Source organism: Condylura cristata, unplaced genomic scaffold, assembly GCF_000260355.1.
Source record: "Condylura cristata isolate star-nosed mole 26May11 unplaced genomic scaffold, ConCri1.0 scaffold00001, whole genome shotgun sequence".
NCBI classification, from domain to species: Eukaryota; Metazoa; Chordata; class Mammalia; order Eulipotyphla; family Talpidae; genus Condylura; species Condylura cristata.
In genome coordinates this window covers 74693160-74705180 of record NW_004567102.1, presented here as the reverse complement: position 1 = coordinate 74705180, position 12021 = coordinate 74693160, and the positions used below count along the sequence as shown (strand labels likewise).

Here is a 12021-nt window from a genome sequence, read left to right as displayed (position 1 = left end):
ATTACTATTATATCATTATATAATTAGTATGAGTACAATATTTTATTTAGTATTATATTATTTATCACTAGTTCATTAGTAGTAAAATACACAGTGAAGGAAATAAATCCTGGAGATCTAGTTATTTGTCTAAAATTATGACTAATATGGTGGGAAAGTTATAACTAAAAAAGAAAATACTGATAAAAAAAATCTAAGTTGAAATAATTCAGATATAAACACCTTCTTGGGAAACCTGTGCTGTGCATGGGAGCAAATGACGCAGGAAGGAGAGTAGATGTTTTTAGACTGGTTGGTCCATGCCTGGGCATCACTGTGTAAGGGGAAGCTCATCCACTCAAAACCCCCAGAATCTGAACCTGAAGACTGATCCCCCTCCCCAAAAATATGGAGTCAACACCATGTATTTGATGTAATCTTCACATTTAAATACAATAAATCCAATTGTTTCTCAAAACCATCCCATCCTCTCAATCCCAAAATCTTCACTGTTTACTAATACAGAAAATTCTTTTAATAACTACACGTGTTGCATCACTAATACAGTGAATTGCAAATTGTATAAATAATTTGAAACAGCTAAAAGAATCTTAAGGTTTTAAGAGTGGATAGCCCTGAAAGGTTACGGCAAGGTCAACGTAGGGCAAGTGGCTGAGCAGGAGAAATCCTTGGCCTTCGGTTTACTTCGTTTTTGTTCACTGTGTTAAATCTGCAGAATTTGTCTTTGCAGGTAATTTTGTCACAAAGCAGAAAACAAAGGTAACAATGTACTACCAGACAATCATTAGCAAAGTGATATATTGGAGCTGGAGTAGATTATAAACTGCAATTAGGGACTTCCCATCCCAGGCATTAATCCAGTCACTGCTCACTAAAGAACAACTGATTTTCCTTCAGTTGGGAAAACAAACTTTGCTAGACATTGCAGCCTTTCATACAGAACTGGGGTATAGGCCAGAGGCTCAGGGACGGTGAGAGGCTTCACCAGAGACAGAGTGGGGAGCAGAACAGGCAGATTGACGAAGTACACTGCTGAGGGGAGCAGCGGGCGGGTCAGGAGAGGTCTGGCTCGCCATGTGGTCTCCTCCGGGGCAGGCGGGAATCGAACTCATGCTGAAGTGGCTTCAGATTCTCAGTGCTGTGCTTTAACCCGCTGCGCCACCAGGGAGGGCCTTGTTTTGTTTTTTTAATAAATTTCACATATATACTGGATGAAAAAAACCTCAGAAGTTAAAACTGGTGTTTTGCAGTCACTGGAAGAGACACAATTCTCCAATCTGCTGTCTGATCTTGCTGAGATGCTAAGATGTGAATTATTTTGAGAAGCTGATACTAACCAGATAGAGGGAAGTTCATGGTAAGATATAAAATTGATTTAAGACTGTTTTAGATGTGCACTGCCGCTCTAAATCATAATCTCAAAACATCGGGTGACATTGCCTGTGTTTAAGGAATCACATTTGCCTGTTGATTACAGGCATCCAATAAATTTAAAAGACAGTGGTATGTAAACTGGATGAAAATCTGATATATCTGTAAAATTACATGATAGAAGTGACTGAAATGCTTCCCATCTCACATTATGAATTGTTGAGCCATGGGATCAAATTAGATAATAGGCCTAGGGATTCAGAATTCTTAGGAATAAATAAATAATTTTCCATTTCAATGCATTATACAGTTTCTTAAACTATGAGGTACATTTCCATTTTAAATCAGAATAGGATTCTCTTAGTAGGTTATTTCACTTGTAGTAACTAGCCCTTTCCCATGAATTTAAATTAGTCTGGTAATAAAATACCAAAATTTTCCCAGCACAAAACATTCCTTTTAGAGCGCAGCCACGAGAAATGTGGCATGGGCCCACAGCTAGAGGCGCAATACAAGCACTATGGAAGAATTTCTAAACACTTTAGGAAGGAGGAGTCAAAACCAGCAAGACAGCCAAGGTCACCTGGAAGCCAAAATGAGAAAACAGAGGGCTGGCCTGTCTTAAATTTTGAGGGCTTCTTTTTTTTTTTTGCCACCTACCTACATATCTCAGTGCCAAAACAAAACTAAAATCATAGAGATCTCCATTAACATCCAATATAATATTTGATTTTGTATCTCTATCTCCATTAACATCCAATATAATATTTGATTTTGTATCTCTATCATCTGTGCTTTTTCTACAGTATGTTTTCCCTTTAAGAATCTTCAGGTCAGGGCCCTCTCTGGTAATGCAGTGGCTTAAAGCTCAGCAATAAGAATCTAAAGCCACTTCAGCATGAGTTTGAATCCCAGTCCTGGAGGTGACCCACATGGCACAGCAGACCTTTCCTGACCCGCCCACTGCTCCCCTCAGCAGTGTACTTCATCAGTCGGCCTGTTCTGCTCCCCATTCTGTCTCTGGTGAATCCTCTCACTGTGTAGATGTGGGGTACACCTCTGACCTGTACCCCACATCTGTATGCATAAATAAATAAATCTTTAAAAAAAAGAATCTTCAGATCAACCACACTGACCTCAAAAAGGATCTCCACACTACCTGGAAAAATATGCCCTAACAGCTTTCTGGAAAGGGCTTTCAGCTGTGACCAGGGAACACGGTAATTGGACTTCACTCTTCATAGTGCCTTGAGCTTTATTTAACTGATTAGGGAAAAAGGAACTTTGCCCATAAAAGTTGGAAGCTAAAAATGGTTCAAAAGAGTGAATTCAGAATTCAAGCCTGTACTTCATCTTGACAGGCTATGCTAGTTTCATGAAGCCTTTACATCTTAAAAAATTTATCTCACATTGATTTTTTTTTTAATTTTCACCTGAAAACCATAGCTTTGAGACCGCAAGCCAAAGTTCCTTAGCAATAGTTTCTTCAGTTAATTATAATTTTGATTCTTTCTTTTACCCATGAACCCAGATTCCATGTGAGAACTATAAGCCAAACAAAACCGAGGCACATTTTAACTGACTAGATTCCTCAGCAGCTCCCTACCTTCTTCCACCTCTTGCCTTTCTTTTCCCACCATCTTCTACGAACCAGAGGCATCTACTTGCTAAAAAAAATTCTAAGCTAATAGATGAATTCATTACTTCTTAATTCTCAGTATATTTTGCAATTTTCTCATGTAAAACAAATGTCATTTCAACTGTGATGGCAAAAGGCCGTTTGTGTATTTGGGAATATGGGCCTACCTATGGGTAAAGTTGGTAAAAAATGTGGTACACCCCACCTCCTCAAATTCTCCTAGAGAAGACAACACAGGCCAGGTGGGTCAGCAAAGATTGTAAAAGGGCCCTAAGACAGTGATTTAAACCTGCAGTGAAAAACATTCTTAAAAAAATTTCATCAAGTGGAACATTTGTTACGGGTTGTTCTTACAGTTATCTCAGAACATATTCAAATAGTGTTTGGAAAAAGCCAACCAAGCCAAATTGTAAATCTCCTTCTGCATATTGGCATTTAATTGACTTGAGTTTGTATGGGCTTACACTAATCTTGGTTTTTAATAGAGTGATTTAACTATTTATTTAGAACAAAAAATATACTTAGCCTCAATATTTTGGCTAGAAATTTGTCTCCCACATAGAACGCCTTCCCTTTGGCAGGTTCTGGCAAAGACATGTGGATTCCAGGGCAGATGTCAAGTAAGTAGCCAAAGGGATATTCTCAGATCTTGAGCCTGATTACCAAAATCTAAAAAAACTGCCAAGAAAGAGTTTCCTTTGGATTTGAAAATGAGTACTATACTGTAAAATTAAGAATTGTACAGACTGTCACTCTTTAATTACTCTAAAATGTTACTTTCAGGAACTATGGTGGGAAACTGAATAAAACAAAAAGACAAATCTTCCTTGGGTCCTCATCCACTTATGAATTCTTTCCTAGCCAAAGGCAATTGACGCTTTGAGCCCTAGTCATGAACAAATTCTGAAGTATGACCTACACTGACTGTTTCTTATAATGGATACAAAGACCCAGAAACAAGTGAAATGGGAAGACAGCTATAGATAACTTAGGAATATAAGTTATAGATAACTTAGAGTGGGCAGTAATGATGAGTATATGGCATCTTCATCAGGCTCATGGGTTGGAATTTTGATAGGAAAATCAATCAAGAGTCAATCAAAGCAGGTGTTGGGGCAAAAGAGGCCATATGTGCTAAATAATAATTTTCTTTTAAAAAAAAAAAAGATCTAGATGACCTCTGAACTCCCTCTCCAATCTGCATTCAAATTTTTGAGTAACCCCAACGTTCTGCTGTCACAGACTCTGTAAGCTGCCTGCAGTCTGGGAGCTTTAGGATTTATGATTCTCTTTGGGAATTACTTGTATCCTTTCATACCACCGAGGTGCCCTTTATAAAATGAATTCGCTGTGAAGTTTAATGCTCTGCCAAAAGATGAGCAATTTATTTCCTTCAGTGTGTTATGTCTCATGATGTCATTTCAGATGTTTGGGGTTTAAAGTTGGTTCATCCTTGAATCTTGACCCCAATTCTCTAAGTGTGTTGTAAATGTGATTATGGAGCAGCTTACCTACCAGGAGAACCCTAACACACTTTTATTTATTTTTTTTTAATTAGTAGGATTCAAATAATTAATAAAAATGTTTCACTACATGATTTTTATTGAATAAAGGTAAGAGATTACATTTTTCATTTCATCATTAAACATATTGGTTAACAGCTTTTTTAACTGAAGTAGATAATCACTTCCTAGAAACTCTGAAATAAAAAATTGAAAGGGAAGAAACTTTTTTTTACGTATGCTTTACCTGAATGAGTATATATATATATATTTTTAAAGAACTGGGGTACAGGCCAGAGATGCAGAGGGTGAGAGGATTCACCAGAGACAGAGTGGGGAGCAGAACAGGCAGATCGAGGAAGTACACTGCTGAGGGGAGCAGCGGGCGGGTCAGGAGAGGTCTGCCACACCATGTGGTCACCTCCGGGGCAGGCGGGGATCGAACTCATGCGGAAGTGGCTTTAGCTTCTCAATGCTGTGCTTTAACCCGCTGCGCCACCAGGGAGGGCCCGAATGAGTATATTTTTAACAGCCAAACTAACAGTGAAGGTTTTGTCATTTTTCTTGACTCTATACTCTTATCTCTCCAGCTCTGCCAACCCCATTTCCACCAGAGTCTACTGAGCGGCCTTCTCTCACCCAGCCTACTCAAGTGCCTCCCACCTGCTCTTCCACAGGCAGTACTGAGCTGCTTGGTCCATTCTCCACACCATGACAAGCTGTAGCTTTACGAAATGGACATCTGATCACATCACCCCTCAGGCCAAAACCCTTCAAAGATGCACCATGGCGCTTCAAAGATCATACTACAGTCCTTCTGGTCTAGACCTTGCCACATGCTCTGTAGTGCTCCTGTTCTTTCTCTGTACTCAGGCTGTATAAGCTCTCCTGTAATTCCTGAATATATGCTATACTCACAGCAAATTATAAGCATCTGACATACCCTTTATCTCAAATAGTCTTTCTTCTGCTACTACTCCCAGCTTTTACCTTAATTCTTATGACCCTCTGGACTTCGGTGTAGACATGCCTCTGGCCATGTCCTCTCAATACATCAGGTATTTTGTATAAGGGGATGTACCTGATAAAAGTCCCTAAGATATAAGCTCTATGAGGTAGACAAAACTTTTTTTTTCTAGAAAGAAGAATATCATAAATAATAAAAAAAATAAACTTGCTGAAGGATTACTTGAGTTCACTGTGTATTCACTGAATTGCTTCCTTAAGTTGTTGAAATTCTACATGCTTCTTTTATAAGAATATACTTAAAAAAAAAAAAAAAGAATATACTTTTAACGACCACCAAGTCTCTCTTGGAAGGTTCAGAAATGACTCAACTGAAAGTCATTAAGTGACTTTCCATAGTCTTCTGAGAAGTTTTTGTACTAGCTGGGCCAGAAAGCAATTGTTAGTAGATAAATGCACTCTGCATCACTGTCTTTTAATTTAAATTTCCTTTTCTTAGGAGGTGTTTTTAATATCACTGAATGTGTAGAAATCTGTTCTGAATTTATATAATTTAAAAATCAGTCTTAAAAGTCAGTGATTTATGAAGAACACAGGGTTGATGGTGGTTTACAACATTTTTCCCTCTTGGCAAGAGACCAACCCTGGGAAAAATAAAATATCCCAATTCTCATTAATGGAAACAGAGCTGAACGGACAACTGTAGCTGCTGAATATTACTGAAACTGCCAGGAAATTCTAGAAGCAGAAACAAGGTTGGGCTGCCATGTTAATATCTCATAGACAATCCTAAACTATAAAAACATGGAATTTCTAATGCTAATGTCCACTTCTGTTAGTATTTACCCAGGTACTTTGCGTTACATATTACAGAAGCTATTAGAGGAATATTCACTTTCCAAAGCTAGACTTAGATGTGTACACACTTCACTACAGGTAACTACAAATTTTTCTTGGAACAGACCTCTGGGGAACATCTGTCTGGGCATCTCATCTGGTGAGAACCAAACCTACTTTTCACCCAAGTCAGATTTGTTCAACTTGAGTCAGCTCCTCTGTCCCCATACACCTACAAATGTTGGTCCAATAGTTTCAGGTATGCTAGAAGTGCTCAGAAAGATTCTAACCATCATCACCTCATCCCTTTTGGAGACTGGACCTCATAGTGCCTCTGAACTTTAAGAGCTTTACCAAATCAGGGGCTAGACAAGACCTTAAAGAATGCCATTCAATTTTCAAAAAGCAAGCAACACATACATTCTCTTAAGATTAAAAGCTAGGCCCTCCCTTGTGGTGCAATGAGTTAAAATGCAGCACTGCACACAAGCCACAGCCTCTTCAGTGCAAGTTTGATTCCTGGCCCTGGATCCACATGGCGCAGCAGACCTCTCTTGACTCCCCCACCTGCTCCCCTCAGCAGTGTACTTCGTTGATCTGTCTGTTCTGCTGCCCACTCTGTCTCTGGTTAATGCTCTTACCTCCCCTGTACCTCTCGCCTATACCCCAGTTAATAAGCAACAATAAATGTTGGCAAGGGTGTGGTGAAAAAGGAACTCTTCCTACACTGCTGGTGGGAATGCAAACTGGTGCAACCATTATGGAAAGCTGTATGGAGGTTTCTCAAACTGCTAAAAATGTAGCTTCCATATGATCCAGCAATTCCACTCCTAGGTATCTACTCAAAGGACACAAAAACAATAATTCAAAAAAATATGTGCATTCCTATGTTTACTGCTGCACTATTTACAATAGGGAAGATGTGGAATCAACTCAAATACTCAAAAATAGATGACTGGATCAAGAAGATGTAATATATATATATATATATACACACAATGGAAAATTACTCATCAATCAAAAAAGATAAACTCATGCCATTTGTACCCACATATATGGAACTGGAAAAGATCATGCTTAATGAAATAAGCCAAAGCCAGAAAGAAAAATACTAGATGGCTTCACTCATAGCAAGATTGTAAGGGATCGGGATCGGGGTATGGGGAAAATATATATGTGTGTGTGTGTGTGTGTGTGTGTCTATATATATATATATATTAATAAAGTAAAAAAGAACATCAACAATAACTACAAACCAGAGACATTCTATGGGGGAGGAGAGGGAAACAAGATCAAAACTGGAGTGGGAAAAGCACATGGGACTATGGTGATGGCACATGGATGAAGTGGTGGTGAGAAGTCCACAGGGATTACAACTGAGATGAAAAAATGTACAATATGAATAATAATTTAAAAAATGTATTTATAAAATGAAAAAAAAAGATTAAAAGTTAAATCATCCTAGAGTGCTATATATTGTGTGTTATGGCATCAGAAAGAAGGCAGCTCCTTGAATGAAGCTTGGTAATTGCGTAGTCATTAGCAAAAGTTGGCTGAATTGTTGAATGAACTGCCATACCTCATGCTGAGCCCATGAAAACTGGTGTGCATCTAAGCTAGAGTGTGGGTATTTATCTTGAAATCCAAGAAGCTGAGGTATCAATGTGAATTGCTCTGTACCTGCACAGAATCTAAAAATTGTTTTAGCCAAGAATGGTAAACTCACTTGAGAAGAGGTTCCGTGAAGAACACAGACAGCAAAAATGAGCAAAATAAACACTGTCTTCCCATGGGGCACCCCTCTGTCCCTATTCACAGAGGCTGCAATGCTCCTTTCTATTGCACCTATTGCCTGCCAGGTCCCGCTTGATGACCTGAGACCCTGAAAACAATCTGACTTTCTACCTTATCTTTCTAGTCAAGGCCTTTTTCCTGAGGACCCTGTGCCTGGAATTATGCTCAATACTTGTAAAAGACACATCTGTCCAAAAGCAAAGTTGTTTCTAAAATGAGAAAATAAAATGAGGAAAGTGGAAATTGTTCCGGTACCATATAGCTTACCTTGCAATGAGTTGAAGATGGCAAAGAAGTACAGGAAAGGGACATGTAAGGGTCCCCAGGCAAAGAAAGCGAACCCCCACGTCATGCCCAACAGGAACGTCAAGCTGACGACGCTGCGCAGGTTCCTCAGAACTTCTTCGCGCAGGGTCCGGTTGCTCCTCTTGCCGTTCCTCCCACAGATCTGCACCATGACCACAATGAACATGGCCACGTTCAGGAAAAACATGACTCCAAAATAACCAACACAGCTCACATAAAATACAATGCGATCCTTAATCCAACAGCTTAAAGGAGAAGAAAGAGAGGGGAGAGGACTTAGTCACGTTCATTTATTTTCTTTTTAAATACAATCCCTGATAATACTTCGACCACATAGGATTTTGCCCTTCAGGTGTGGTGCCCAAAGCTAGAGAGAGAGATTTACTACCACGTCCTGCTTCCCTAAGCCTTCCCAGGGCTCAGTTGGGACTTCCCCTAGGCCACCAAGCAGGTCCTCGGACGGCTTCTTGAACTCTGCATTGGATGAAGACTGTCGGTGGTTCCCACAAACCACAGCCAAGTCCCTTTTCTTTTACGTATCTGCCCTCTAGTGAATAGGAAACTTGAGAGCTCAGTTTCTCAATCTCCTTTAATTGTAAGGGGTGACCACGTGGAGCCTCTTTTACTAAGTAATATGGAAGTAGAGCCCACTAATGACATTTCGGGGAGCGAGCCTCGATGGACTCAAACACGAAAGTGAGCGTGGAACTGCAGCAGTCACATTTTCAGCCATAAAATCAGTCCTGCTGGTTGCCCATTTCACATTTCTTGTCATGTGAGGAAGGTAAATTCTTCCTAAGTACACATAATTGTGCATTCTGTTACTACAGACACAGTAATTCTTACTAATACAAGAGATGGCAAGAATTTATTGAAGATCAAGGGTGTTCTTTCACTGACAATTCCGCACAATTAAAAGGCTACATTGTTTATAACTTTGTTATAAATTGAGGAAGGATGCATCTGATATTCTGAATAACATAAGTTAAAAAAGAGATGAAAGTAATTTTAAAACAGTATTATGTGTAAGGTGTACTATGAGTTACATTACTAAATGCTGCGATTTGTAGATGTCATTAATATTACCTAATTAATATTACAGAGATTTATAGGTGTCTCAAAAATGGGATCAGTTATTGACATCTATTAAAATCACCCTAAAATCCCAGTATAAATGGTCCTCATTCAGGGTTAGCCTTTCACACTGGAGCATGACCACAATGGCTAAAGCTGTCTTGAAAAACATTTGAATTCTATAACCTGACTCCTAGCACACAGTCAAAGCTCAGGATGGCAGTTGCTCATAGTACAACTATTCACTAGATTTACTTTAAAAACCTGTGAGTATTGCTTAGCACACTTGGATGTTTTCTGTACTTTAAATGTGAACATTTACTTCTAATATATTTTATTATAAAGGTCCTCATGTTAATACTACTTGCTTGTCCTGGAGTTAGTTTTCCGTTTCATATGTGAATTTCTTTCTTTCTTTTTTTTTTAAAGATTTATTTATTTATGCATACAGAACTGAGGTGCAGGCCAGAGATGCAGGAGCAGTGAGAGGCTTCACCAGAGACAGAGTGGGGAGCAGAATAGGCAGATCAACAAAGTAAACTGTTGAGGGAGCAGCAGGCAGGTCAGAAGAGGTCTGCTGCGCCATGTGGATCTCCTCCGGGACTGGGGATTGAACTCAAGCTGAAGCAGCTGTGGCTAGCTTGCAGTGCTGTGCTTTAACCCACTGTACCACCAGGGAGGGCCATCTGGGAATTTCTTAAAATCCTTAAATTTATTTTCTACTAGGCCTAAAATGCTACATTGGACACTAAAGAGAAGGCCATGAGGGAATGGACAGAGATCTGAGGTGGACTGGGCAGTTAAGTATCAAGCAACATACACAGAGATATACCTCACAGGTCTCCTCTCAATATGAGACCCACTGGGTAACTCATTCAACTAACATGTATATTAGGTACCCAGGATGGCTAGATAGAATAGGAGAGAACTGACAAACTTGAACAATATGAAGATCCTAGCCTTAATAAACTCACAGTCTGAATGGGATTTTCCAAGTTGCTAAAGAGCTCATGGAGTTCTGTCTTTCATATCCAAAGGAAAGGTTTATTATAAAAAGAAAGGATAAGAAAGGACACTTGCATGGATACCACTGGGCAGAAAAAGCTGCCCCTGAGAGGGACACGTCTTGTGAAAAGACACCTGAAGGGGTCATTTTGAGACAAGAGCTTCCTGAGTTCTCCATTCTGTTCATTTCTACCTAGCACTCATGCTGGCATTGAATCATTCACTGCCAGACTATTTAACTCTCTTGAAGAGAGATGTGTGTGTGGGTTTAAGGAAGTGGTATATCATAAATGTTTTTTGTGTTTTTTTTTTAAGATTTATTTATTCATACAGAACTGGGGTACAGGCCAGAGGTGCAAGGATGGTGAAAGGATTCACCAGAGATAGAGCGGGGAGCAGAATAGGCAGATCGAGGAAGTACACTGCTGAGGGGAGCAGCAGGTGAGACAGGAGAGGTCTCCTGACCGTGCCTTATAGATCATCTCTGGGGCGGGGGCTTGAACTCACACTGAGGCAGCTGCAGCTAGTTTGCAGTGCTGCGTCCTAACCCGTTGTGCCACCAGGGAGTGTGCCATAAATGTTTTAAAATATAAACATCTTCTGAGGCTACAAGGTGGTATCTTAGAGTTCTCAAATCCCCACATGGTGGGGCACTACATTCATGTGGAGAAGCATCTCAAACAGTCAACTGAACTCACCAGGAGTGCAGCAGAGACCTTGACAAGAGCGTGCAAACACATTTCAACATTCCAGAGTTAAGAGGCCCACTACTTGCATGGAAACATCTATTAAGCTTTAGAACACAATAGATATTTAAACATCACAAATTAATTTCCAATTAAGTTGTATTACTTACAAGTCATCACCTTGTTCTTTCTCAGTTCTCAAACTTCCATAGACTTCCTTTTTGCCACTGCTCACTAGTACAACTGACACAACTAAGGCTGGAAAACCTGTTAGAAAAAGACAATATATATTCTCAGGATCACTGGGAACTCTTTATAATACTGATAATAGCAAGGAAATCAATACATAAAGCTCTCCATATTACAGAATCAGATTTCTTAGAACTGGCAATTTGATTAAAAACAAGAAAATCCCTTCTCTGAGAAGGAACACTCAGCCTTCTGGCAATAATCAAAATACATTCTTTAATGATAGATAGTTTGATATTCTGTTTGATTGCTGGAACCCACTAGAGAACCTAGAACCTAGAACCTGACTTCGATTAAGACCAGAAAACATGGTCTCATTAATGACGTCTGCTAAACTGTCAAGAGTTCAGGTGGTAAGTTATTGCAGCTTAGTTTGTCCTGTTCTGTATAAGGAAAATCTAGAAAAAGTGGAAGAAAACAACAGGGCTTAAACTCTTCATAGGTTCCTTTCTTCCTATAAAAATAATCAATCAATAATTATGTCCATGTGTATGTCAGTGGGGAAAACTAATCCTAACCATCCAAACTTCCTGAAAGATGTTTTTATTTGCAGAGATGCAGGAGCAGTGAGAGGCTTCACCAGAGACAGAGT

General features: G+C 39.5%; 1 protein-coding gene across 4 annotated transcripts in view; it reads right to left on the bottom strand.

The window, feature by feature from the left end:
- Positions 1–12021, bottom strand: part of ADGRG6 (adhesion G protein-coupled receptor G6) — a 128987-nt gene that overhangs the window by 12724 nt on the left and 104242 nt on the right. For all 4 annotated transcript variants that reach the window (XM_004673903.2, XM_012723111.1, XM_012723107.1 and 1 more), the window contains exons 20-21: positions 11351–11447; positions 8377–8660 (exon numbers count right to left, since the gene is read on the bottom strand). In XM_004673903.2, coding sequence (XP_004673960.2) covers positions 8377–8660; positions 11351–11447 — 381 coding nt within the window. The remainder of the gene's footprint in view (positions 1–8376; positions 8661–11350; positions 11448–12021) is intronic.